Genomic DNA, 27,198 nt, shown 5'->3' with positions numbered 1-27,198 from the left:
TAAAATATATTTTTGAGAAAATATCTTTTATTTTTATTAAAAAGTAGAAAATAAATGTTTGAATCGAAATTAAAAATATATTTTTTAAAAATATTTTCCTTAATTTTTGAAGATAAATCATTTTCCTTAAATTTAAGGAAAATAAACTGATTCGAAAAATATTTTATCCAATCAAATACAAAAAAATTAAAAACAATATTTTTTGATAAATGTTTTCCTTATACCAAACACACCCTTAAACTCGAATTTCCTTATCATTACTTGTACAAACAAATATTAAAACTTGAAATAGATTACACTCCTTACAAAATTGTACTTATTATTTTATAATATTTTACTGAATAAATGTACAGTATAATGTATTTAAAATTTATATTAAAATCTAATTAAATATGAATCTGATTTGATAAAGTGTACTAATGTGGAGAAGACTAAGGGTGGATATAAAAGGGAAAAAGACAGATTTAAGGTCCTTGTGTTCATACGTCAGAAGTACGACTATATTTGACTCAAAAAAATAAAAAAATTAATCCTAATTTAGGCGGGAACATATTTTTCCATAAAAATAGATAAATAAATAAATAAATGAGTACGTGTTGTACACGCGCAGAGGTGGGCCGTGTACGAGACAATCATCAATTAGCGAAAGCAAGTGTGCTGGTGGCTACACCGGCAATAAAGCCACCCACTCACTCCCTCACCTTCCACTCTCTCTCACTCACTTTCTCTCTCTATATCTATTTTCTCTCTCTATATCTGTAGCTGAATTCGTGGCGGAGATCCATCATTTGTCGTTTGTAAAAAACCTGGTTCTTTGTGCAGCAGTGGTGGTACTTGTTTGAGGCATTGCCGGATTTTATGGATCTGTGAAGTAGGGAATTTGATTGATTGGGGAGCTGCATTTTGTTGTTAGAGATGCAGTATTCGGATGTGAGTGAAGGAAGTTTAGTTGATGGAGGGTTTTTTTGTTTTTAGTTTGAGTAGAACCCTAGAGAAGAATGCTTTGATACTACTGAGGATGGTGTTTGGGAATTGCCCATTTGAGAGAGAAGATGCCAACTTTGATGCTTCTCTTTCTTCTTTCTTTACTCACTCTGCTTACTACTACTACTCTAGGTAATTTATATTTTTTGTACCCCTTTTTTTTTTGCTCGAGTAGAACCCTAGATATGCTGGAATTAGGCACATTTTGATATGCTTGCTTCTTTTGCTTCCTGTTTCTGTTTCATTTGTTGATGGGTTGTTATGAAATTTCTGGTGGGATTTTACCAGGCATTTCTGTGGAGTTTAGAACTGTTGGGGTTTGAATTTTTGAATTAAAATGCACACTCCAATTAGAGGAAAGGTTCTAGGGTGACTACTTTGCAATGCAAGAATCAACAAATGCGGCTTCCTGTTTGAAAAGATATAACTATAGAGAGCTTATATAGTTGACAGCAACTTGTATTAGTAATGCAGCATGATTGATGTATAAAGAAAGCCCTTACCTTTTTTGAAGGAAGGGGGTAGACAGGCATTAGTTAATGGATGCTTGCAGCCTATAGATTAGAAGTATTTCCTTTTCAGTTATCCTGTTTTTCACGACTTTAAGATATTTTTCCCTTTCAGATAAGACCTTTCAATCTGTGAAATTTAGTGCATGCACGATTGGCTTTTCTTTCTGTATGTGAAGTTTGGTTACTTATTTGCTTCTAAAGCTTTATACTTTTCAGGGATAACATTGCCACACATTTACCTGTCTCCTACTCTACCGCCAAACAAGCCTTACTTTGCAAGCAAACTTTTTTTAGGAGATGGTAAGATTGATTCTTCAAATTCTGCTTCTTATGGCTCTGTGTTGTTATTTGTTGACTGATTAGAGAAGCCACTTGTTATGCCAATTTAGTGATAAATGTGAATCTGGAACATACTTAATTATCTCTTACATTGTTTTTGCAGCAAGATTAGTGTCAACTCATGTCTCATTTGCTCCAATATCAGCACCGCATAGACACCATTTTAAACCACATATGATTCCCTCTAGGGCGCCTGCTCCTTCCCCTGCATCTCAAGGTATTGAGAGTTGCTCTTCCCTCACCATCTTTTAGAACTTCTTGAGCTTTTACTGATGGGGAAATCTAATCTTTAGGCCTTGCTGCTGCTCCAATTGCCAGTCGAGTGGTTGGACATCACCGTCATCGTCATAATCGGCCGAGAGCCCGTGTTTCCCCATCTCCTGCAGTGGGCTCAGGTATTATTGCTGTTGTAATTGATAATATCCTGTCAATCCTATGCTACTCTCTTTCATTACTTCAATTTTAGGACAAAATATGGACCAAAGGCAAAAATGAAATGCAAATAGGATGAAGGCCAAGGTTGCCGTGTTTGAGGGATATATATATATATATATAAGGGTTATATATAACATGTGTATTGCATGTATATTGGTTATAATTGTCAGCTTATATGTTACAATCGTGATCTGTTCAACTTGTTTCATAGATGTCTAGAATTGCCAACGAACCCCCTCATCCTCATTAGCACTGCAGCTACATACTTTCTCTACCCTCAAGGGGTTGTTTGGTTTTCTGATAAGTTGCACATGATTTTAAGGTAGGGAGTTTGTAATATGGTGATATATAGACTAAAGTACTGTACTTATTATTGGATGCTCAGTTCCGGTCGGAAATATAATGTGGATGGTCTAAAATGTATGTGTAAATTGGATAAAGATTTGTTTCCTAAAACACTCTTGGCCAATAATAAAACCTTATCCAATCTATTACCAGTTTACTACCATGTGTAATTGAGATAAAACTATTTTTGTGATAAGCAATATTTAGTGTAATGCAATATAATTTCAATTAAAATATATACTACTAGTTTTCAGTTACCTCAAATACACAACAATTTTTAAGAAGAAAGATAAAATGGTGTATACTAAAATATTTTAGATAAATAAAGAATAATGAAATCCTGATTTTAGATGTGAAATCTATTATAGGAAAAAATTCTTACATTCTGAAATCAACACTACAAACAGTTTGGAAACAAAAGAGAGATTAATAAGTGAGAGATGGTTAACTAAACAAGAAATAGTTTGTCGTGTATTTTGTCATTTACGTAAAAAGTGTGATACTTAAGACTAACTATGGTATTCTAAGGGTTTGTTTGGTAGGTGGTAATTAGGCAACATATATTATTTAATCCCTTTTGGTAGTGCTTTCAACCTATATAACACCCTATTCAGTACTATTCTTATACATAGTAAATCATGCTATTAAAAATACCAGTACTATTCCTATTCTTATACACCCTATTCATTTAATACAACAAACCCAACAGTTGATAAAAGATAATGCAAGTATAACTAATCCTAGCAATATACTATTCTTAAAAACCCTACCAAACGACTCCTAAGTCCTAACTATATAGCGAATATGTTTAATGTTATTCTGGGTTGAATTCTGAGAAAAATGCAGACGTTATGCATGCATTATCTCTGCACGAAACAAATATGATAGCCAAGCGCTGTATTGATAATGCTCTGTTTTATGCGGAGGGTATTATCTCCTTTACCTTAAAGTTTCAAACCAGATATGCTCTTGATGTACTACTCTTGTTCCTAAATGTATTACTCTCATTACTGAATTGATCTCCTGTGTTTCTCTTTCCTGTGATCCTAAATTATTATCCACTTCATTAAAATGGGAAGTTAATGCAATTTGCATAGGACAGGGGACCTATATGAGATTTACTTCTACTCCTAAAAGTAAAATGTTATATGATCAATATATTAGTCCATTTAACACTGAGCACCTCATACTTTTTACTGCTGATAATGTGCTACACAGAACTAGGGCATTCTACATATAAGATAGAGAATCTAGATATCATAAACTTAATAGTAGGCTGCAAAGGGATCTTCTGCTTTGTGATTTTCCTAATACAAAAACATTTAGGGCCCTGATCTATGTAGACTATGGAAGTATTGTCCCATCCACTAAGATGCTGTACATAATATCCAAACTATTGTAAATTCTCACAAACTTAGACTCTTTTAAGATTTCTTTTCGGGTATTTCTTGGGCTCTAATAAGATGAAGTTAGATTTAGATGGATGGTATATGACCATCAATATATAATTCTGCACATTTAAATTTATAATCTTCGAGTTGGGCAGCTAATCACCAGACAAAGTGAACAAAAGATAAGGAGAGACATGGATGCCTGATTCAGAGGGGTACTGGGGATGAATGAGAACCTTGTGGCTTGGAGACAAACATTATTTTCTTAACATCTTATTAGATAAGAGCATGCTAAGATACAAAAGATTGCGAGAGACCTACAGGCTGCCCCTGAGATTGGAATTGGATGAGCTGCACCTCTATTGTTTCCTAAGTTGCTCGGACTTTTCACTTTCACTGCCACACCCGTGTTGACACGACGTGGGTGTGGGATCCATACCCGTTCTGGTCAACCGTTTTGGGTACTTTAACCAAATTCGAGGGAGAAATTCTGGACAGATTCAATGATTTTTGTCATCAAACAAAAACTAAGATGATATCAAAGAGAATGGAAAATCTTTTATATATGAATATCCATTGTCACTCCCTTCCCTTTATCTTCTTCTAGGATTCTCCTCTTGACCAATATTTTCTCCTCAAGTTTTCCACATAATATCTCATAATTTAGGTTTTATAACTCTATTTTTAGATATTTGAATTATTTTTAGCCAAATCCCCATGCGCATATTCATACATGGATCCGTTTCCCCAAATATGAAAATTTAGATCATAAAGGATCCAACATCTAGATCTGCACCCGTATAGGACACATGCACCTGAGTTCAAGCAACTTAGCAGCATCTGTTCAAAATGATCCTTTTCGTCAGGCCGATATTGGCCAGATTAGGCGTTGCAGCCTCAATCACGTGGTGTACTTGATCGGCTTCCATTCCAATTGTTGTGGTTGTTCCACAATATTAAGCTTTGCCGCAACTCTGGTCCTCTAAGTTGCTCGGACTTGGATGCGGGTGTTCGATAAGGGTGTGCATCTAGAGGTTGGATCCTTCATGGTCTAATTTTTAAGATCCGGGATATGAATCCATATATGGATATGAGTGTGGGGATTCGCCTAATAATAATTAAAATATCTAAAAATAGAGTAAAAATCTAAAATATGAGATATCATAGGGAGAACTCGAGGAGAATCCTGGAAAGTGATTAAAGAATAAGGAGTGACATAGAAATTTCTATATAAAGGTATTCTATTTTCTCCAATTTTACCTTAGCTTTGTATTGATTACAGAAATCACTAAAACTGTCCAGATTTCCCCATCAATTTTCGTCAAAGTACCCAAAATCAGTTGACCAAATCGGACATGGATCCCATGTCATGTCGACACAGGCGCAACACCAAAAGTGAAGAGTGATAACTTAGCTGGCTCTTGCCTCAACCCTCCTCCTTGACCTATGTAGTGTTCTCTCTGCTTTGGGATTGTAAGGAGGAAGCTTCTGCTTCTTTCCATCCACAGAGTGACACCTGAGGAAACAAAAACAATGAACAAAAAGTAAAACTGAACAATTAATAAATAACAACTTAAACTATATAGATAGCTATTTCTAAGTCCTCGACAATGGTGCCAAAAACTTGTTATGGTCCATCTACACACAAGTGTACGTAGTTAATCAAGTAATATAATGATAAGAGTAGAATGTCGTACTCACATGTACTAATTTTTAGCTAGTACTGTTCAAACTGAAATGAATTCTTTAAGTGTTTTTCCAAGAGTTCTTGAATATTATTTAAGTACTCGCTACAATTACTTAATAAGCAATTAAATTGAAAACTTTTGCACAACAACGTGAGCAAGTAAGTGTTGAACAATAAATGTGAATAATCTAGGGTTACGGTATCTACGTCAATCCCGCTGAGTTTTCCAGTTAAACTAATTACTTGACGATATATAGGTTATTGGTTGACAAGGTTTATATTACTGCAATTTTTTGTCAAACAATTAAAAGCCTATTCAAGTTATCTAACTCTATGTCTAGCAGAATAGAATTAACAAGAATTGCCTTAAATATTTCCTGTATATCAACCATTTAACATCAACATTCATGAACAATCCAGAACCTCATAATTAAGAACTTAGCCACTCATAATCATGGAAAGAATCACGAGTATTTGAAAAGCATAAAATATAAATGAGATGGAAGAAAAAGAAACTAGATGAAACCTATAATCAGCTGGAGTTTTTGCTCTTCTATGGTCAAACATTCCTCAAAAATGAGTTTCTAACCTATTTTGAACGTGTACAAACATACTCCGGGCTAAATCACCCTTGAAATAAAACACTGCAAAAAATCAGCTCCAACTTGGCCTACGTGCACCCAGCGTCGTGCATGCTCAACTTTCCCTGTGCTCCACCAACTCGTTTAGGTTCATCATGCAAGGCTGGAGCAATGTGTTGCGCACGCTGTTTTGCATGCATGTTATCAATTTTCTTCCATCCTTCACATGTACGTCCTTGATCCCCGACTCAATCTCGTTTGAGTTTCTTGCACTTCTACTCGGACTTTGAAGCTCCAAATCATTTGTTCTAGCTAAGTAGCTTGAAAACTATTCCTACACAGAAAATACACGTAATAAGCACGGCAGAATCAAAGTTTACTAAAATAACGGCAAAGGATCTTAAATGTGAGATAATCAATGCCGAACATCAGTGGTCAAGTAAGAAAAGGACTTCACAAATGTGAAATATAGGAAAAAATCTCCCTCTGGTGTCCCAACGAGTAGCATGTAGGTCTTGTAAAATTTAAACAAAAATCTAGCACATAATTGGTTTTGTGTTAGGACCTGTCTGATTTCTGTTTCTAAGGTTCCTTTTTTTAGATGACATCCGGACAATTAGAGTTGAGGCAAACTAAGTAGTGGAAGTGCTTTCAGTGTGAGGAGAATATTTCACATTTAACTGTTCTCATATTACAGAGATGGAAAGTGTTACTGTATGTTGTGTTTTCTTTTCTTTATTATGCTTCTGTGCCTTCATTATATTTCTGAGTTTGGTGTCAGAATTAATTAGGTCAAAACAGATGAAAGAGGGGTGGCACTAGTTGCATAGTAAGGATGATAGAGACAAATAAAAATTAATTAGCAATCACATGATTGAGTTTGCTAAATAGCTAATGGGAAAAAGATTTAGATTCCATTTGAATTTATGTATTGGTTGTGAAAGGAATGCTCTATTTATGTTTGTTGCTACATATCAACTGTCAACAAATTCCTTAATAGCATAATAGAGCCCAAAGGATAGAACAGCTTTATTTGTTTAACTTCCCCCCTACCTTCCGTTTTTGTATACGATATTAATTGAAATCATCATTGACATGCTTAACATGCTAATCTAAATCCTCTATATCATTTATCCTAGAGTTATGTTCCTCATACATGATATCTGATGTTGAATATTCTTAACAAATTTGCAGGTTGTGGCGAGGTCTGTGCAGAGCCATTTGCTTCTGTTCCTTTTGTTACACCTTGCACTTGTGTGTTTCCAATGAAAGTCAGACTTCTCTTAGACAAGTCGCTTTATTCTATATTTCCTGTGGTTAGAGATCTGGGTATTGAGGTTGCAAAAGGAACCTATCTACGTCCAAGTCAAGTTGTTGTAGTTGGAGCTAGTGCTGATAATCAAAATCAAGAAAGAACAATTGTTGATATTAACTTGGTTCCCCTGGAGGATAAGTTTGATAACACCACAGCTATGCTGATCTATGAAAGATTCTGGAAAAAGAAGATGCCTCTCAATAGAACGATGTTTGGGGATTATGATGTGATGCATATTATGTATCCAGGTATAATGCTAACTGGTTATTATCATTTTCCTTTTAACTTATGGAGTTATGGTGCAATATAATCTAGTTAAGTTATCCCAGGGCTGCCTTCTTCTCCACCGTCTGGCATTGGTTCTGGTAATGGTCCAACTGGAAGTGCTGTCGATCAACAATTCCCTATTACGGCTGACTTTGGAAACAAGAGCCAGAAAATGAATCCCAGAGTCATTTTTCTCATTGCTTCATCAGCACTAGTACTGTTGGTGGTATGTTGTGGTGCACTGGTTGTCCTCTTAAATTGCAGGAGGACTAGCCGACCATCAAATGCTGTTGGTCCTGTGTTTACGTCATCTATGCACAAGAGATCTGGCAAGGGTAGGTACTTGTTTCCTTGTTTTAAATTACTCATCAGTGACCTTTGAAGGTGGGATATTACTGTGATGAAGCAGATATGTGACTTTGGAAATATGTCTAATTTACCCACGCTACTTTTTCTTTAATGTTTAATATATGTATAAAAGAAAAGAAAATTCATTTTATCATCTTCTGCTGTAAATAATACACTGATCTGTATTCTTTATCAAAATAAAAAGAAAAATAAAAATAATACACTGATCTGTATTATTAAGGACTTTTAACTTCTCTAAGCTTCTCAATTCCGCACGTCATGAAAATCAAATGAACACCCATATTTGGTTTGCAGGAATCGGGTCAACAATATCAAGTAGCACAGCTAGCTCAACATCGGTTTCCCTAATTTCTGCTATGCCCGCTTCAATCCTTTCTGTCAAAACATTTACACTTGCAGAGCTTGAGAAGGCAACTGACAAGTTTAGCTTAAAAAGAGTTTTAGGTGAAGGAGGATTTGGACGTGTTTATCATGGTATCTTAGAAGACAGAACAGAAGTTGCTGTGAAAGTACTTACGAGGGATAATAACCAGAATGGAGATCGTGAATTCATTGCTGAAGTTGAGATGTTAAGCCGGTTGCATCACCGTAATCTGGTGAAATTAATTGGTATATGCAGTGAAGAGCGGACTCGCAGCTTGATATATGAAATCGTCCGGAACGGTAGTGTGGAATCTCATTTGCATGGTATATTCTTTATATCCCCTACCTTCATTTCTATTCAAAGTTCCTTTATATCACTAGTATTAATCTTGCAGTCCAGAGCACATTTATAATTTAGTCATCCTATGTGAAAGAACTATCGCAGTCAATTTGTACTCCTTTGACTACTCATTTCCTTTCTATTGCTAATACCAGTGCCATGTTTCTTGAGACATTTTTAGTTAATTTATTAAGTGAATTTTCTACAAAAGGTTTGCCGAGGATGTTTCTTTACTCTTTGAGCTTCATTCTGTGGCAAATCTTTTGACTTTTAGGAAGGCATTGTATGCACCTCATCCTTGTTTTTCCTTCTTTTAGTTTTAAGCCAGCACAGCTTCTTTCCCCTACCAGGACCAGTTCTTCTTTTTCTTGTTTCTTTTGTCTGCAGTTTCTGCGGTGGTCCTAGCTACCTTTTGTCTCTCACATTTTGCATTTATGTTCCTTCCTTTCTTCTGCTTTGCTGCCCCCAATGGTGAAGAATTCCACCCAAGCTGGCAGGACTTTGTTTCCTCTCATTCTTCCTGGTTGATTGTCACTACCAGAATAGGTTCAGAGTGAACAAAGTGCTTCAGCATTCTACCAACTAGAAGTGTAAAAATATCTTTCTGCCTTGGCAAGTAAAACATATTATCGTGTGATTCTCCTTAACAGTACTCTACTGCTATATTTCAGGAAAAGACAGGATAAAAGGGCCACTTGATTGGGATGTGAGGTTAAAAATTGCTCTTGGTGCTGCAAGGGGACTTGCTTACCTTCATGAAGATTCTAATCCTCGTGTTATTCATCGTGATTTCAAAGCCAGCAATGTTTTGTTAGAAGAGGACTTCACCCCTAAGGTTTCAGATTTTGGGTTAGCAAGGGAAGCAACCGAAGGAAGTGACCACGTATCCACTCGAGTCATGGGAACTTTTGGGTATATTATCTCTTAATCATGACTAATCTTGAAGTGGTCTCGATTCACTCAAATAAGAGTATAACAAATGTGTGGTATGCTAGTGAAGCATACTCATTAGAGAAAAAAAATGAAGAATAAATTAATACTAAAGCATCACCTTTTTCAGCTCTATTGGTTCCATTGGATCATCTGTAGGAAGTTTTTATGAGAACTAACAAAAACTTGTGAAATCCTTCATCAAGTATGCTTGTCTGTGTTCTAGAGGTGTAATTCGTGAAATTGATTTTGGAATTTGTGCTGACATAAAGATATTGATGTTACAGAAAACGATTAGATAGTGTGAGAGTACTTCCTGTGTATTTTTTGAATTGAGTTCCAACAACAAAAGGGGAAAAGGTAAACTGTGAGGGTTAGCGCTTTATTTGCAAGGATATTTATCCACTGCCAATATTGTCCTGAAATTCTGTCACCCCAGTAAGAGGATGATTATCTCAGCCCAAGGCTGTTGTTCTCTAATGCATCAGGCTGTGATCAATACCCCTAGATATTGCGAAATCATGTTGTTACACTTTTTAAAACTAGTTTCTTAGGCCTCGTGTTTTATTTGCCTCTGATTGTCCTAACAGATATATTCTGTTTTTTTTTTCTTTGATTCCTTGTTTTTAGTTCTTTTGTTCATAAACCAACTTTATACTCTACCTTATTTGCAACTCCAATCTGTGCTGCAAAGAGTACATTTACACCTGCATTTGTGCTATGAAGCAGTTGCTAACATTCCCTATTTTCTGGGTTTGCAGGTACGTTGCTCCTGAATATGCAATGACGGGACACCTCCTTGTTAAAAGTGATGTGTATAGTTATGGGGTTGTGTTACTGGAGCTTCTCTCTGGAAGAAAACCTGTGGATATGTCTCAACCTCCTGGACAAGAAAACCTGGTAACTTGGGCACGGCCTCTTCTGACCACTAGAGAAGGTTTGGAGCAACTTGTGGATCCTTCTTTGGCTGGAACCTATGACTTTGATGATATGGCAAAGGTGGCTGCTATTGCTTCAATGTGCGTGCACCCAGAGGTGACTCAAAGGCCATTTATGGGAGAAGTTGTGCAAGCTCTCAAACTCATCTATAACGACAATGATGAAACTTGTGCTGATGGATGTAGCCAGAAAGAGTCTTCTTTGCCAGATTCAGATTTCAAAGGTGTCCCTTCTGACAGCAGTTGGTGGAATGCTGGTGGGCTTACACCAAGATTAACATATGGACAAGCCTCCAATTTCATGACAATGGATTATAGTTCTGGTCCACTTGAAGAGTTTGAAAACAGACCGTTTTCTGCTTCAAGCTTTAATCTAGGCGGAGAGGCTGGCTTATTAAGCCATGGCAACAGATCAGGTCCTTTGAGGACTGTTAGGAGTAAACCAGCCCTCTATAGGTTAAGGGGTAGTATGAGTGAACATGGTGCACTTCTTCCAAGACATGCTTGGAAAGATGGCACCAATTATGATGCTTCATTTTAGAGTGGTTTTGTCAAATGTACAGTGCCAAAGGCCGTTGCTATTTGGAAAACGAAAGACGGTTCTCTGGTGTAGATTAGGAGTTTGATATTGCTGCTATATCCTCATGGAGAGAGTGGACTAAGCCTTCTAATTTTGGTAATCTTACATTCATTTTAATACAGACAGGAAAGATAAACGAGATACTCCTTGTTGTATATGTTGCCAAATTAACTGTTTCTCTAGTCCAATATTGGATTGAACTACTTATTAGTCTTCTTCTTTTTCTTTTACGTTTCTTGAGACTTGCTTGAGATTGAGACATAACTGTTGTAGGTGTTCGATTTTCGACCTACAAGCTGACGGGTGCTTGCTCACTAACTAAGCACTTTTCGTATTTAAATTCATGGCAACTGTAGTTATAATCATGATCTTTGGTGTGTCTAGTATACAAAATGTTTTTGAAATACTATTACTTTTGGGGAAAAAATTCATCATCTTATGTTCGTCATCAGAAAATATTCTTTTAGAACTTTTTTCCAACAGAACCTGTGAAATTGGCTGATTCCACAATTATCTTTTATTCTTAACTTCATATCATTGTTTTAATTAAAGTTAAACATCATTGTCATACTTGGATATTTATAAAAAGATATATGGGAGAGAATGTCATTCTTAGTATACAAATATAGGTTACATGTATATCTAAATGACATTTACTTCAATTAATAAATACAATTAATTCATAACACTCTCCTTTTAACGTTTATTAAAATGTAACGTGTCTAGTTCAAATTGTTTTTCGTAAATTGATTTGTTTTGCGAGGAAAAATGAAAAAATTACTTTAATAATTTATATTGGACTTGTAAATACGACTAATATTAATATTCATACCTAATTACCTAACATATCACCTTACCTCCCAGCCATATCTAGGATATTTCTCAATTAAATTCTATTGTGATTTATGATTCCTCACGTGTTGGGGACTATAGGCATCATTGAATCTAAGCCTATATATATTTTCAGAAAATTTCATCCTGTCGTTTAAGAGAAATTAAGTGGCAAAGTTTACGAAAATTCATTTTGTATAAGAGTGTATAAAATTGTATACAATTATAGTTTCTTATATATATATATATATATATATATATATATATATATAGTTTGGGACAAAAGCCTATTGGCCCCCCAACATAACAATTTAAAGTATGGGTCGTAGTATGACCGCTTAAATAGTTATTACAAGCCGGAATGTTTCTAACATAAGTAGTTCCAATAATATCTCCCCACACTAGTTTGGAAGCATACGGTGGAGGTGATAGCAAAAAGTTAGGCTTTCCGAAAGTTGTGCACTTCATTCCTTCTTTGCTTAGGCAATTTGCTACATTATTCTGTTCCCTGTAGACGTGCACCACATGTGCTTCCTCCATCTTCTGGATCAATGACCTGCACTCATAGACAATGTTACCATGCTTCGCATGTCAACTACCTTAGCGGAGTCCAGGTAAATTTGAATGGGACGAAGGTTGTTTTCAAGGGCCATTTGGAGACCCGTTCTAGGGCTTGAAGTTCAACAATGGTGGGGTTAGTTTGCTTGATCTTGGAAGTGAAGCCCATAATCCAGTTCCCTTTGTTATCCCGGACCACGCCCCCTATTCCGCAAATCTCTTTGGTGGCTTTGGTTGCTTCATCAGTGTTGAGCTTGAAGGTGTCAATTGGCGGAGGGATCCATTTGACGACGACAAGAATTTGGGTGGTCATATTCTTAGGAGGTCTAATAACCAAGTTGTATTCGGTGTCCTGATAGATAGTTTGAGAGGGGGATGCTATCCTTTCTAGCATTAAAAAGATTGTTGTTACGCTGGATCCAGATGCTCCAGAAGCAGAAGGGTAGAAGGATGGACCAGGAGGGAGGGGGGGGGGGCTATGGTTCTTTCCTATGCTTGTTTTCCAGAGGTTCTCCTAGTTATTGATCGAGGGGTTATTTGCTAAGGCGTTCCCGACTGTTCTCAATGATCTTTGCTCAGAAGATTTTAGTGTTAGGGCACTAGAAGAAGATATAGTCTATGTTTTCTGTGAATAGGTCACAAAATTTACAAATGTTGCTGACTCCTAAACCTAGTTTGTGGAGGTACCAGGCTGTTTGAAGTCTACCATGATGCATTAGCCAGATGAGGATTTTAATTTTATTGGGCAGGTAAGCTTCCGGATCTACTTTGTAAGCCTTGTTGCTCCCACTAATGACGTACCCGTGGGTGTTCTTTTCAATGAAAGCATAGGCGGAAGTAGTGCTGAATTTGCCATTGCTAGAGTAATCCCAAACAAGGTTGTCTTCTTTGTTTTCAGTGGGGTAGAGTTAGTTGGTTTCTATGAGGGCCTTGATAGGTTCTGGAAGAGGCATAGAGATGCTGGCCAAGTCCCAATGTCCATTAGCCCAAACACCTCTAACTCTGGTGTTACCCTCATTATCCTATAGGGGGCCTTCTATCATGTTCCTAATGGATTCCATCCCAGGGATCCATTTATCTCAAAAGAAATCTATTTTGGTTTCTTTAAAGGCAATCCATCTATGACCACTTTGACTTACCCTCCAACCCTCTTGAATGCACTTCCAAGTCCTAGAGTTTTGGTTATTTCTCCAGTTGGTTTCATTTTTCCTAGCGTATTTGCTGACTTGAATTCTAACCCAAAGACTAGTCTGATTATGGTAAAGCCTTCAGGCAAGGCTTGCATGCAGTGAGATATTCCTAGGCTCACTCTTTTGGATGCCCAAACTCCCTTCAAATTTAGACTTGGTGATGCTGTTCCAGCTCAGCAAGTGGAGTTTTTTCCTCCCATATTTGTTTCCACAGGCAAAGTTTCTTTGGATTTGGTTGATAGTATGAGTCACTTTTTTGGGAATTCTAATGTACTGCATGACATGGGAGCGAATACTACTAAGAAAAGATTTGGTCAAGACAGTCCTGTCTGCCATGTTAAGGAAATTAATTTTCCAACCGACAAGTTTGTTGTTCATATTATCAAACTATCAATTAGAAGTCACTATTGGTGGGCCTAGAATGGAACATGGGAAACCCAAGGTATTTCCCAAAGGTGGGGCTGGCATTCATTCTAAGCATAGTGGTCAACTTATTAGCTCTATCACTAAGGACATTGGAGGAAAAGAGGGCCTTGGACTTGTTGTAGTAGTTTCTTTGGCCAGATTGAGTATATAAGTACATAAAGGTGGTGAGAATGGCAGTGAAGTTGGCATGGTTGGCTGTAGCAAAAACAGTGAGGTCATCTGCAAAGAAGATATGGGAAAGCTTGGGCCAATGGGTGATTTTAACAGGAGTCCAGGATTTGTCCTTCAGATTAAGTTCTATGCTCCTAAAGAGTCTTTCCATGCATAAGATGAAGATATAAGGAGACATGGGGTCCCCCTGCCTTATGCCTCTAGAGGGTTTTGAGGAGCTGGACCTTTCTCCATTGATCAGAATAGAGATGGAGGAGGTGCTAACACAAGACATAATGAGCTAAATTATGCCTGGAGGGAATTTGAAAAAGAGGAGGGAATCTCTGATGTAGGACCATTCAAGCTTATCAAAGGCCTTTTTCAAGTCGATTTTCAGGATCATGTTGGATTCTTTTCTTTTCATTTTCCTATAGTGGGTAAGATATTCTTGGACAATGACAACATTATTCGAAACTCTCCTACTAGTAAGGAAATTGTCCTGACTGGGACCAATGATAGTTGAGAGAAAGGGCTTGATGCGATTGACAATGATTATGGTGACCAACTTATAAACAATATTGCAAAGTCCAATAGGTCTAAACTCTTGATGGTTTCAGCATTCTAAATCTTAGGAATGGGGAAGAGGTAGGTGGTGTTCATATGGTTGGGCATTTCATTGTTATTGAAGAGCTCCTTGCATAAAGAGGTGGTCTCCTTCTGATATAGATGGGGGTGAAGGCCATCCGGGCCAGAGCGCCATCTGGGTCAGAGCTTTAAGGGGATTGAAAAGATGCAAGGCATTTCTGATTTCTAGGTCTAAGGGAGGAATCTAGATGCTGACCCTCTTCCATAGAGATGGTGTTGGGTTCATTCTGGCTGAACTCGGTCTGAAACTTTGAATTGGGGAGTTCAATGGAGTAGAGCTTGGAGAAATAGGCAATAATGTGGTCACTGATGTATTTCTTATTAAGGATGGTATGACCTTGGTCATCTTTGAGACTGCAAATCTTGTTTCTCCTCCTTCTGTTAATAGTAGAGGTATGCAAGAATTTGGTGTTTGCATTCCCCTAGCCTACCCAGTTGATCCTATACATAGTTTTCTAGAACTCTTCTTCAAATTTTAAGAAAGTATCATACTCCGCAAGGAGGTGTCTTTTTAAGTTTTGGAGGAATTCACTATAGGGGTAGTGTGAGGATTTTTGGATACCATCCATCTGACATTGATGTTCCTCATCTTTTGGAAAATGTTCCCAAAGGTTTCTTTGTTCCAAGTGTAGGCCTCAATATGAAAGACAATGATGGCATTAACAAGGTTGGTGGAGTTGGTGAAGCACCTGTAGACAAGATCTTTAAATCTAGGGTGGCCACACCACATGGGTTCCAGTTTGAAGGGTTTATTAGTTGTACTAGATAGGGGGTTGCAGAGTCTAACTTACATGGGGTAGTCGTCAGACTTGGTTCTAGTCAGATGGGTGACCATATAGTGGGGGTAGCGGAGGATCCAAGAGTTATTAGCCACACATCTATCTAGTCTCTCAAAGATAAGGTCCCGTCTAGTTTTATATCTCTTGTTTGTCGAAGTTTGTTTGCAGCCCTTAAATTCTAGGTCAATCAAGTTGCAGTGGTCCAAACATTGTTTAAAGAGGTTAGTTCCAGATTTGTACACCTACCCCCAAATTTTTCAGAGGCTTTTAAGATTTTATTTAAGTCCCCCTCTAACGATCCAATCCCCCTTATGGGAGTTGGAGAAGTTGATAAGCTCATCCTATAGGTCAATTCTAACATGGAAATCATTACTAGCATAAATGGCTAAAAAAACCAAGGCTTAGGTCGAGGATTACCTGGATCATCACATGCTTTGCGGAGTGATTGTAATATCATTGAGTTTAAGGACATCTTTTTCCACATAACATCAACTTCACCTGATAGACCTTGTGCAATAGACTGGATCTGGGAGTCAAACTTTAGGACTTCAGTGAGCCTTTTGTGCTTAGTCATCCGAGTTTCGAGCAACACCAACATGTCCGGCCCATGGAGCTGGACCATGGCTTCACAATGGTGCCAAATGGCGTTGTATGACCCCATCATATTCCTAATGATGAAGTTTATTGGATTAAATGGGGCTGGTGAGCTGTATAGTGACCTCTTCCCCTTGTTTACCCTGTGAGGCCTTTGAAGGTCTATCAATTGTTTTAAGGCAAAAGTTGTCGGGTTGTCCTCTCTCTCGCTTTTGAGTTTCAGTGAGCAAAACGACATGTCCATCGGGAAAACCACCACAATGCTTTACCTTGCGGGTTCTTCAAACTCCTTGAGTAATAGTTTTTCCAATACAACGACCTGACTTCTTTATTCCCAAATGAAACTAATAGAAGTTACAGCTCCTCGTTGCTCTCTCTTGGGGATTTTCCACTCGCTCCCTTATTACCCTGGTTGAGAACTCAGAGTTGATGAGTTTGGTGTTGGCCATGAGATAAATGACAGGTTCTTTGTGGTGTCCTCCAGAGTATTAATTAGGAAGAATGACATGGTTTGGAGTGTCTACGCCATTAGCATGTTGATGGCCGGGAATGACATGATGTCTTGGACCTCCAACAATTGGGTTTGAAGGAAGTTTTGGGTCCATACTAGGTTCCCTAGATTTTCTATCCCATGGTTAAGACCCTCTTTCACTGTCTGAGCAAGGTATGAGAGATCTTCAATGATCAGATTTATTGGTTGTCCCACTACCTTGAAGCGGAAGCTCAATGGTTTCCCTTACATTGCAAGTTCCATCCAGGATAAGGGGACATAGTCTAGAATTTGAGGTGCCATGATCTAAGTGATTGGCGGTAGTTCTGTAGCCTGCGATGGCGGTGGAGTTTCCATGTTCAGAAGGAGTGTTGGGACTGACAAACATTGAATAGGGGGAGCTGGAGTGGCGATAATCCCTTTTAGCTTTGGATATGGGCAATCCGGTTCACATGACATCCCTTGTCACGTCCTTATGGATATTGTGATAATTTCCCCTACAATATAAAGGCCATGGAAGGGCAAAGTAGTAGCGGTAGTTTCAAAATGGTCGGGTTTCTCTGAGATTCGTGCTCCATAGGAGAGGTTTTAGTGGACCTTTTGCCATAAATGCCATTCCTTTTGGAAGATGGAATGACATCCTTTTGGATTTTGTTGTCAGGGGAGTATCTCCCACTACGATAGAAGATATTGTTGGAGTTAATGGTTGCATTTAATGTAGTGGTTGGGAGGTTGTGAACAATAGCATGGGGTCCATAAGTGCTTTGTTGCTTCCAGTGCATGCTTTGGTTTTTATCTCCCCGATTTCGGTGGGTGCTACAGTTGTCGGGATCATTAGTGGCGCTAATTAAAGCATGATATTTATTGAATTTAGTATTAGCTATGAGGGACTTACTTGCAGACTGCTAATTCGTTCTTAACTTTTCTCTTTCTTGTGTTGTAGGGTCTTTTGACTCATTTTGCTTCTCATTGTGCATTGTAGTGTTTTTTTTCTTTTTTGGGAAAGTAACGTTTGCCATTCATTTTCAGTTACATGTTGTTTAGAGGTGGATGAAATTTGGCTTTCTTTTTCTGTTAGTATGATTTTATTACAATTCCTTTGAACATGACCCAATTTTCCATAACGTGTACAAAGAATTCTCTCGCCCTCATATTCCATTTTTTGAACATGATTCTCCACTTGGACTTCAATCTTCATTGGGTTGTCTAAGGGAACTTGGATACATGATCTCGCATATCTCCCTCGCAGAGTGGCAGAGGTGCACGCAACGATTTTGAGTAGCCTTCCTAGCCTTTTCCCATTTTTTTTCTAACACACTCCGGTCATAAAATTCAGTTGAAAAGTGAAGGAGTCTGACTAAAATGGCAGTTTGAGATACCGTCGTTGCCTCAAGGACGAATTTTGACTCCCATCTTTTGACTGTGAGGTAGTTTCCAGCTACAAACCAAGAACCCTCTGTTAGTGAAAAAAACTTACAAGATAATAAAATACAAGATTATCACTGAAAATGAAATAAAGAAACAAAAATCTCTTCAGGCCGAGACACAGATATCTCGCTCTCCTTAACGAGATTTAAGCCCACTGCAACAAATGTTTTCACCGGTCCAATAGTAGTCCTTTTTGACTTGTCCACTCCAGGATATAAGAACCTATTTACAAAAGATAACACAACAACTCTATACAAGAGCTGAGTCCAAAGTTACATAAAAAGAACACCTCCCTTCAACTCATAAGAACTCTCTTCTTGACAAATTTTATCACTCTATGTTTTCTCTTGTGTGTTGTGTATCTCAACCAAATGAAGATCACAACTATTTATACTACTAGAAGTCTTCCTAGCAATGAATAGGAAGATAATAGGGTAGTAAATATTGAAGATAATGACCTTAGGAGTTACATATGTTACAAAGTATGATGAAGGATAATGAATGATATATGTATGAAAGATTACAAAAAATTTTAATCGACAATGTAACTTTTTCTTGGCTAACCTTTGGTTTTCTGACAAGATGCATGTAACAAATATTTTTTAAAAAATGATGTAATGCAGCCGTAAGTTCCACCAATGGCCAAAAGTCATTACTCTCCACATTCTGCAAATGAAAGACAACAAACATATGCAAAGATAAGAATGAAACTGCTAACTAAATGCTGAAATAATCAGCATTCTTCTAACTCCATAATAAAGCAAATTAATATATTAAAATAATAATATTAAAATTCTAACAAACCAACAACCCCCCACTAATTTTAATATTAGGTAAGAGAGTCTATCATCTGAAGGAAGACTACTATGTATAATGAAGGTGTGTTCTGCATTGAACCTCCACTTAGTGAAACAATAACTATTACTCCAGAGTCGTAGTGGTCTCAGACTTGAACTTTGACTGCTTAAGGGAAATAAAATATCACTGCTCACACATAATAATTAAGGTGTTGATATAAGCTTTAAAAGCCAACACGTTATGGCCATGTGCTATCCCGATTTCATGAGTGCTTTGAGAATAAGCCCAATTCTCATAGGCAGCGACCTACTTCCACACATCACATAGGTGAAATCTGTCGAGAGTGCTCCTGTAAACTTAACACTTCACCCATATGGGCTACAAAAATTCATTAAGAGTTTTATCAACTCAACCTTCACAAATTACAATAAACAATGCACTCATATCATGGGGAGGAGATAAAAAGATAGTGCATTTTTCACAACAAGTCATCATATGATTAGTTTTTTCCTTTGAACATGGTTATAGGATCTCTAGTCCCCAGGTTGGGTTTCCTCATATATGACTCAATAATTTGTAGGCTTCAATCCCATCCCCTTCAATGTGCTCCAAACTTTTTCTCTTTTTAAGACCTTAGTAAGAGGATTTGCAAGATTATCACAAGATTTGACATAATGAACATTAATGGTACCATTTGTCAAATACAATCTCATATTACTGTGTTTCCTCCATATAGGTCTGGATTTACCGTTGTAATAACAGTTTTGAACTCTACCAATTGCAGCGGTGCTATCATAATGTATTAAAATATGAGGAATTGATTTTTCAAAATAAGGTATTTGAAATAATAAATCTCTTAACCAATTTGCTTCCTCACTAGCTGAAGCTAAAACAATTAGTTTAGCCTCCATGTTAGAGTTAGCAATTATAGTGTTCTTTTTTGATTTCCAACAAACAACACCACCACCTAAAGTAAAGACATAACCAGTGGTAGAACAAAAATCACTTGATAAAGTGTTCCACTCTGCACCACAAACGCCTTCAAGTACAACAAAATATTTTTTATAGAACAAACCACAATATTTCGTTCTAATTAAATATCTCATAACTCTTGTTACAACATGCCAATGTTCATTACTTGGATTGCTTGTAAACCTGCCAAGTACTCCTACTGCACATGCAATATCAAGCCTAGTGCAATCAGTCACATATCTCAAACTTCCGATTATACTAGCATATTGCTTTTGATTTATTACATCATTTTCACTTTCAATAAGAAATAGGTGAACACTTGAATCAAAAGGAGTAGCAACATGCTTACAATCATGAAAGTTATTTTTTTCAAAATTTTCTCAACATAATGTGACAGGTCAAGGAAAATTTCCTCATATGTTCTTGTTATTTTTATTCCAAGAATAAAATTTGTCTCACCAAAATCTTTCATATGAAAATGGCTTCTAAGAATATTTTTAGCTTCATCAATAATATTCATATTAGAGCAAAAGATCAATAAATCATCAACATATAGACAAATAATCACATGTCAATTATTCCAAGACTTATGATATATGCACTTATCACACTAATTTGTTTTAAAACCATTTTCAATCATGCACGAATCAAACTTTTCATGCCATTGCTTTGGTGCCTGTTTCAAGCCATATAGGGATTTAGTAAGTTTACACACTTTGCTTTCTTGGCCTGCTTCAACAAAAGACTCGGGTTGTTCCATATAAATTTCCTCATTTAGGTCTCCATTCAAAAAAGCAGTTTTTACATCCATTTGATGAATTTGCAAATAAAAAATTGCAGTCATAACAATTAAATGTCTTATGGATGTAATTCTTGTTACCGGAGAAAAAGTATCAAAAAATTCTAGGCCTTCTAGTTGTTTAAAACCCTTTTGCAACTAGCCTAACATTCCGGTTTCAACTTTTTCCTTGAGACCCATTCGCAACCAATTGTTTTACAAACCGGTTGTATATCAACTAGTTTCCAAGTTTTATTAGAAATTAGTGATTCCATTTCATCATTTACAACTTCTTTCCAAAAAATTGAATCATGTGAAGATAATGCTTCTTTCAAAGTTATAGGGTCATCTTCAACATTAAACACATAAAAAACAGGACCAAAATCTTTTACTACTCTAGCTCTTTTACTTCTTCTAAACTCAAAATCATTAACTTCATTTTTTTTAAAGTTGAAGTAGAAGAGCTAGGCAGTGACAAAATATTTTGTTAAATTCTTTGACCCCCACTATTTTAGAATCAAAAGAAAACTTATTTCCATGAAAAATAGTATCACCTGATTCTATCACAATATTATCTTCAAGATTAAAAAATCTATAGGCTGTACTATTTGAAGCATAACCAACAAAAACACAAGTAGTAATTTTCTTACCCAACTTTGTAATCTTGCGATCCATTAGCCTCACAAAGGTTAGACAACCCCAAACTCTAAGATATCCCAAACTTGGCTTGTGACCTTTCCACAATTCAAAAGATGTCAATTTAGACTTTTTATGAGGCACATGATTCAACAGATACAAGCAGTTAAGATAACTTCCCTCAAAAATTCAAAAGTGCATGTGAATCAATAAGCATGTCATTAGTCAATTCAACCAAAGTTCTATTTTTCCTTTTTGCTACTCCATTAGATGAAGGAGAGTAAGGAGGATTAGTTTCATGAATTATTCCCAATGATTTAACAAAAGAATTAAACTTATTTGATTCATATTCACGACCTTTATCACTTCTAATTCTTTTTATTTTTCTTCCAAACTGATTTTCAACCTCATGGAGATAAGTTTTGAAATTTTCAAAAGCATCACTTTTATTTTTCATCGAGTAAATATATATAAAATTTAAAAAATCATCAATGAAAGTGATAGAATATCTATTACCTCCGCGAGTTAGAATTCCACCAAGTTCACAAATATCAGTATGAACTAATTCTAACAAATCAATTTTTCTTTTAACTTGAAAATGAGTCCTTTTAGTGATTTTAGCTTTACTACAAGCCTCACACTTTTCAAAATTATTTTTAATCATTGGTATTAATCCTAAACTACTTATGATTCCAATATAACGATCATTAATATGACACAAAAGAGCATGCCAAATTGGTAGAAGAAAATATATAATAAAAAGTAGAAGTTTTATTCATCTCAACATTCAACTTAAATACCCCATCACATGCATACCCTTACCCAAAAAAATACCCTTCTTCACTATTACATATTGATCAGATTTAATAATATGTTTAAAGCCTACTTTATTAAGAAGAAAACTAGACATCAATTTTTTTCTCATAGAACGAGTATAAAGTACATCTTTCAAAGTTGACACCCTTCTAGAAGTAAAACATAATTCGACATATCCCTTTTCAAGCACTTGAGTAGTGTGAGAATCACCAAACATGATGGTTTTGGGCTCCTCAAAATGAGTACATTTTTTAAACCAGTCTTTGTCAGGACAGACATGACGGTTTACACCAGAATCAGCCCACCACCATCAACATTCTCAATCATGTTTATGTCGGTAATCACCGCCACAAAAGGTTCTTCGATAACGTTTGTCTAAGGGTTAGGACCACATTTCTGCAAAATCGTGCAATATGCCCACTCTTGTCACAAACAAAGCATGGTCCCTTTTCTTTAACTTGTTGATTTTGTGCTTGGTGATTTTCGCCATTATTTTTCTTGGGAGGTCTAACATTATTTTTCTTGAAAATTTTCTTCTCAGGCTTTAAAGAAGTATTTTTGTGTGTTTCAAGAGTAGCATTATTCGAAGTAATTAAATTTAACTTCGATGTGATGTTGTTCTCTTATATTTGTAAAAGTGCATCTTGGCCCCTTTCTTGTTCTTCCATTCGAATTTTCATTATCAAGGTTTCAAAAGAAGTTTCCTTTTGTTTGTGGAGCATAGTTTTTTGAAATTCCTTCCAAGAAGGTGGAAGTTTATCTACTATGCCATAAAAGATAAGGTTATCTCCAATTTTAACCTCTTCGGACCTAAGCTCTCAACAATTATGATAAAGTCTTGAGCTTGGTCTATCAACGATTTATTGTCCACCATTTGAAAACGAAAAAAATCTACTAGCCGCATATTTTTTTGCTCCAACCTCTTCGGTGTCATACTTACTCTGCAATGCTTTCCAAATTTTCTTTTCACTAGAGTAAGTTCTATCATAATAATCATAAAAATTATCAGACAGAGAATTAAGAATATATTTCCGACACTTATAAGAATCTCCATCATACTTTTCCACTTTTTCTAGATGAGAGATACTTTTATCATCACTCATAGAGGTGATGTCTACTTTATTTAGATTCTTCTCAGTTAAACATAAGAAACATTGAGAAGACTTAAGTAGAAAAGTACTTTACCCTTCCATCTATTGAAATGGTTACTATTGAACCAAAATGGCTTGTTAAGATCTCCCATCTTGACATCCGCAGTTTTTTCAATTGTATCCATGTTGATTCGCCTTGAAATTATTAGTGAAAAACTCACAAGATAACAAAAATATAAGATTACAACGGAAAATGAAATGAAGAAACAAAAATCTCTTCAGGCTGAGCGCGGATATCTCGCTTTCTTTAAGGAGATTCAAGCCCACTGCAACAAATGTTTTCACCGGTTCAACAGTAGTACCCTCCAGGATACAACGACCTATTAACAAAAGATAACTCAACAACTCTGGACAAGAGTTGAGTCCAAACCTCCACAAAATGAACACCTCTCTTCAACTAATAAGAACTCTCTTCTTGACAAACTTTATCACTCGATATTTTCTCTTGTGTGTTGTATGTCTCAACCAAATGAAGACCACTACTATTTATACTACTACGAAGTTTTCCTAGCAATGAATAAGAAGGTAATGTGGTAGTACATATTGAAGATAATATGGCCTTAGGAGTTACATATGTTACAAGGTATATGAAGGATAATAAGTGATATAATGTGTGAAAGGTTACAAAAAATTTTAATCGACAATGTAACTTTTTCTTGGCTAAAACAAGTTGCAAGTAAGAAATATTGTAACTCCAAAAAATGGAGTAATGCAGCAGTAAGTGCCACCTACGGCCAAAAGTCATTACTCTCCACATTCTGCAAATGAAAGTCAACAAACATATGCAAAGGTAGGAATGTAACTGCCCACTAAATGCTTATATAATCAGCATTCTTCTAACTCCATAATAAAACAAATTAATATGTTAAAATAATAACATTAAAATGCTAACAAACCAACACCCTCCATAAAAACTTTGTTCATGTTTTCTGTGATTAAATTTTGCAAGGTAGAAATCACACCCCAAATTAATGAGATTAAGGGGTTCTGTGGGTTTCCATAAATCTACTAGCTTGTTTCGCAAGTAGTTATGGGCCATTTTTCTCCCGAATAGCTTGACGATAAGGGCGTTTGCTAAGAGCAGCATAATCTTGTTTTTTCTTCATCGCTGAACGTGATAGGGGTTGTGGATAGGTCCATCTCTTGTTCCAATGGGTCATTGCACAATGGCTACGTTACATTGACCTCTTTGCCTTTATTTAAGAGGATTTCCTTGAATGTTTTATTTTTTCGGTGTCTTCCTCCATAGGAGAGACCAATTCTGGTCGGTCTGGGGGTTCGGTGTTGGGATTTCGGGGGTTGGTTGTACACGTTCGGATTCGTAGTATTTCGAAAGGGAACAGTGGAAATCAAAAAACCAGAGAGAGTTTAATATGTGAACTTGTGTATTTACTAGAATTTTAGAATGTATAATATTGTGAACTTAAAATATTATATATTGGTGTATAGTATTGGTTATCAAATTTTGAATCTTTTTTATAGAAGTATATATGTATGAAGTTTTGTATTTGTTACTTACTCTCTCTCTCTCTCTCTCTCTCTCTCTCTATATATATATATATATATATATATATATATATATCCCCTTATTTAGAAGAGGAAGATGTGAAGGACTAACACAACTTCAAAAAATTGTTCCAAAGTAATTTAAGTTGTACTATGTGAGGTCCACTTTACTTTACTCCTATATATAAACCAACAAGTATTTTACAGTTCTGCAAGCTAAACTTGTATGAAAAGCAATATATATTGTACTGTAAATTTAAATTAAGTACAACCAATATGTAGCCGTTCACAATGACACGTATGAATAAATACAGGGCAGCTGGCTAAGGAGCTCGTGACATCTGTTTTCCACTTGTGATATATCCCTGTTTCTTTCCGCAAAGAGCTTTAAGAAAAAATGCCCACTGAAACTCATGTCACCCTAGGTATGCAATTCCGCTGTCTTTCTTTCTTTGTTCTCATTTTAGTTTTTGTCGATTTTTTCATTTGATGGGTTTGGATGATTTTTTTTAAATTTTGGTATTTGGGCTTTGGTAATGTTGCAGGCATAAAATTTAAACTTGATTAGATGTTGTTGTTGTTGTCATATTCTCCTTCTCTTCTCCGTCGTCCCCTGTTTACATCTTTATATTTTGGTTCTTTGTTATTGAAGTGTAGTGTTTTTTGTTGAGATTATAAAGTTGTTAGTAAGTAACTTAGGGATTAATTAGTTCAGTAAGTTACTAATTAGCTATTAGAAAGTTAGTTAGTGGTAGATTCTTTTTCAAGTATTAAGTCGGTTAGTTGTACAAATATAAATAGATGATCAGATTGTATATGTGTGATAACTCAGATCAATAATATGAGTTTTCTTCTTTCTCTCCAGAACCTTCTTTCTCTATACATTGATCCAATATCTAGTTTACAGGTTTTAACATGGTATCAGAGCCATAAATGGCTATCAAAGATCGAATTGCTGATCACTGATATCAATTTCATCCTCTGTGTTTTGTTCATTTTTTTAAAAATTCCCACAGTTGATTTTTTCTGGTTAAATCTCGTTTTACATTCATCAATGGTGATCGGAAGTTCATCTTCAGAAGCTAATGGAGATAACATCAATGGATCTGGACATGTCAATACTCCATGATCCATCTCGAGTTTCGATTCTTTTAATCCACTTTTTCTGCAGAATTCTCATATTCCAGGAGTGAATTAGCTCACTGTGTTCTCACTAGAATGGAAAAACTCTGGGGTAAATCGATGTGTATTGCCTTGCTAGGAAAGAACAAAATTGGTTTTGTTGATGACACTTGCAGGAAAGACATGTATGAAGGTTAGATGACACATCAATGGAACGAGTAAATCCAATTGTGTTGTCTTGGATTATGAGTGCCGTGTCGAAAGATTTGGTGAATGGATTTGTGTATTCTTCAAATGCCCATAAGTTCTGGGCGGATCTCAAAGAGCGGTTTGATAAGGTGAACGTCACAAAGATCTATCACATTCACAGAGGAATCACAACACTGACTCAAGGTACATCCACTAATTTTGTCTATTTTTCCCGATTGAGTGAGCTTTGGGAGGAGTATGAATCTCTAGTTCCACCTCCTTCATGCTCATGTGCTAAGTCTCGTGAGTTCATCAACAATCTGGAGCAACAAAAACTCATGCAATTTTTAGGTGGTTTGAATGAAAATTACAGTCAATCGAGAAGCCAAATTGTGATGATGCCATCCATCCCTTCAGTAAATCAAGCAAATTCTCTGATCATTCATGAAGAGAGTCAGCATGCACATTTGAGTGTAGTTGCACAGAGCTCTCATTCTCGACCACACTATGAGGAAGGTGAATCCTCTACACTTGCTGCAGCTGCTATGTCACGATACGGCACTAATTTTAAACAAAAACAAAAATCTGTTGTGACTTCTCAATATGAGGAAAGTGAATCCTCAAATTCTGCTGGTACAAATGATGTACACTCAAGGACTAACACTAATATAAGAGTGAAGAGGAATCTCAATCTTTAATATGATTTCTGTCATCTTAAAGTTCATACTAGAGAGCAGTGTTATAAATTGATTGGTTATCCATT

The 27,198-nt window shown here is 36.3% G+C and overlaps 1 protein-coding gene across 3 annotated transcripts; it reads left to right on the top strand.

Annotated features, from left to right (window-relative positions):
- Positions 1-672: 672 nt before the first annotated feature.
- LOC107031375 (receptor-like serine/threonine-protein kinase ALE2) lies at positions 673-11,586 on the top strand. Of its 3 annotated transcripts, none has more exons than XM_015232714.2 (9): positions 673-1,116; positions 1,698-1,796; positions 1,939-2,052; positions 2,129-2,230; positions 7,469-7,837; positions 7,910-8,191; positions 8,520-8,912; positions 9,600-9,840; positions 10,620-11,586. In XM_015232714.2, exons 1-9 carry the CDS (start codon positions 1,053-1,055, stop codon positions 11,335-11,337), a joined length of 2,382 nt encoding a protein of 793 aa, XP_015088200.1. In that variant the 5' UTR covers positions 673-1,052; the 3' UTR covers positions 11,338-11,586. The 3 variants fall into 3 exon arrangements, with proteins under 3 accessions (XP_015088200.1, XP_015088203.1, XP_015088201.1); XM_015232717.2 differs by having other exon boundaries at positions 675-1,116; positions 1,713-1,796; XM_015232715.2 differs by having other exon boundaries at positions 675-1,116; positions 7,919-8,191.
- The last annotated feature ends 15,612 nt before the right edge of the window (positions 11,587-27,198 follow it).

The sequence above is a fragment of the Solanum pennellii genome, chromosome 9 (genome assembly GCF_001406875.1).
Source record: "Solanum pennellii chromosome 9, SPENNV200".
Taxonomy (NCBI): Eukaryota; Viridiplantae; Streptophyta; class Magnoliopsida; order Solanales; family Solanaceae; genus Solanum; species Solanum pennellii.
Note: the sequence above shows the minus strand (reverse complement) of the source record. Positions and strands in the feature narration are given on the sequence as shown.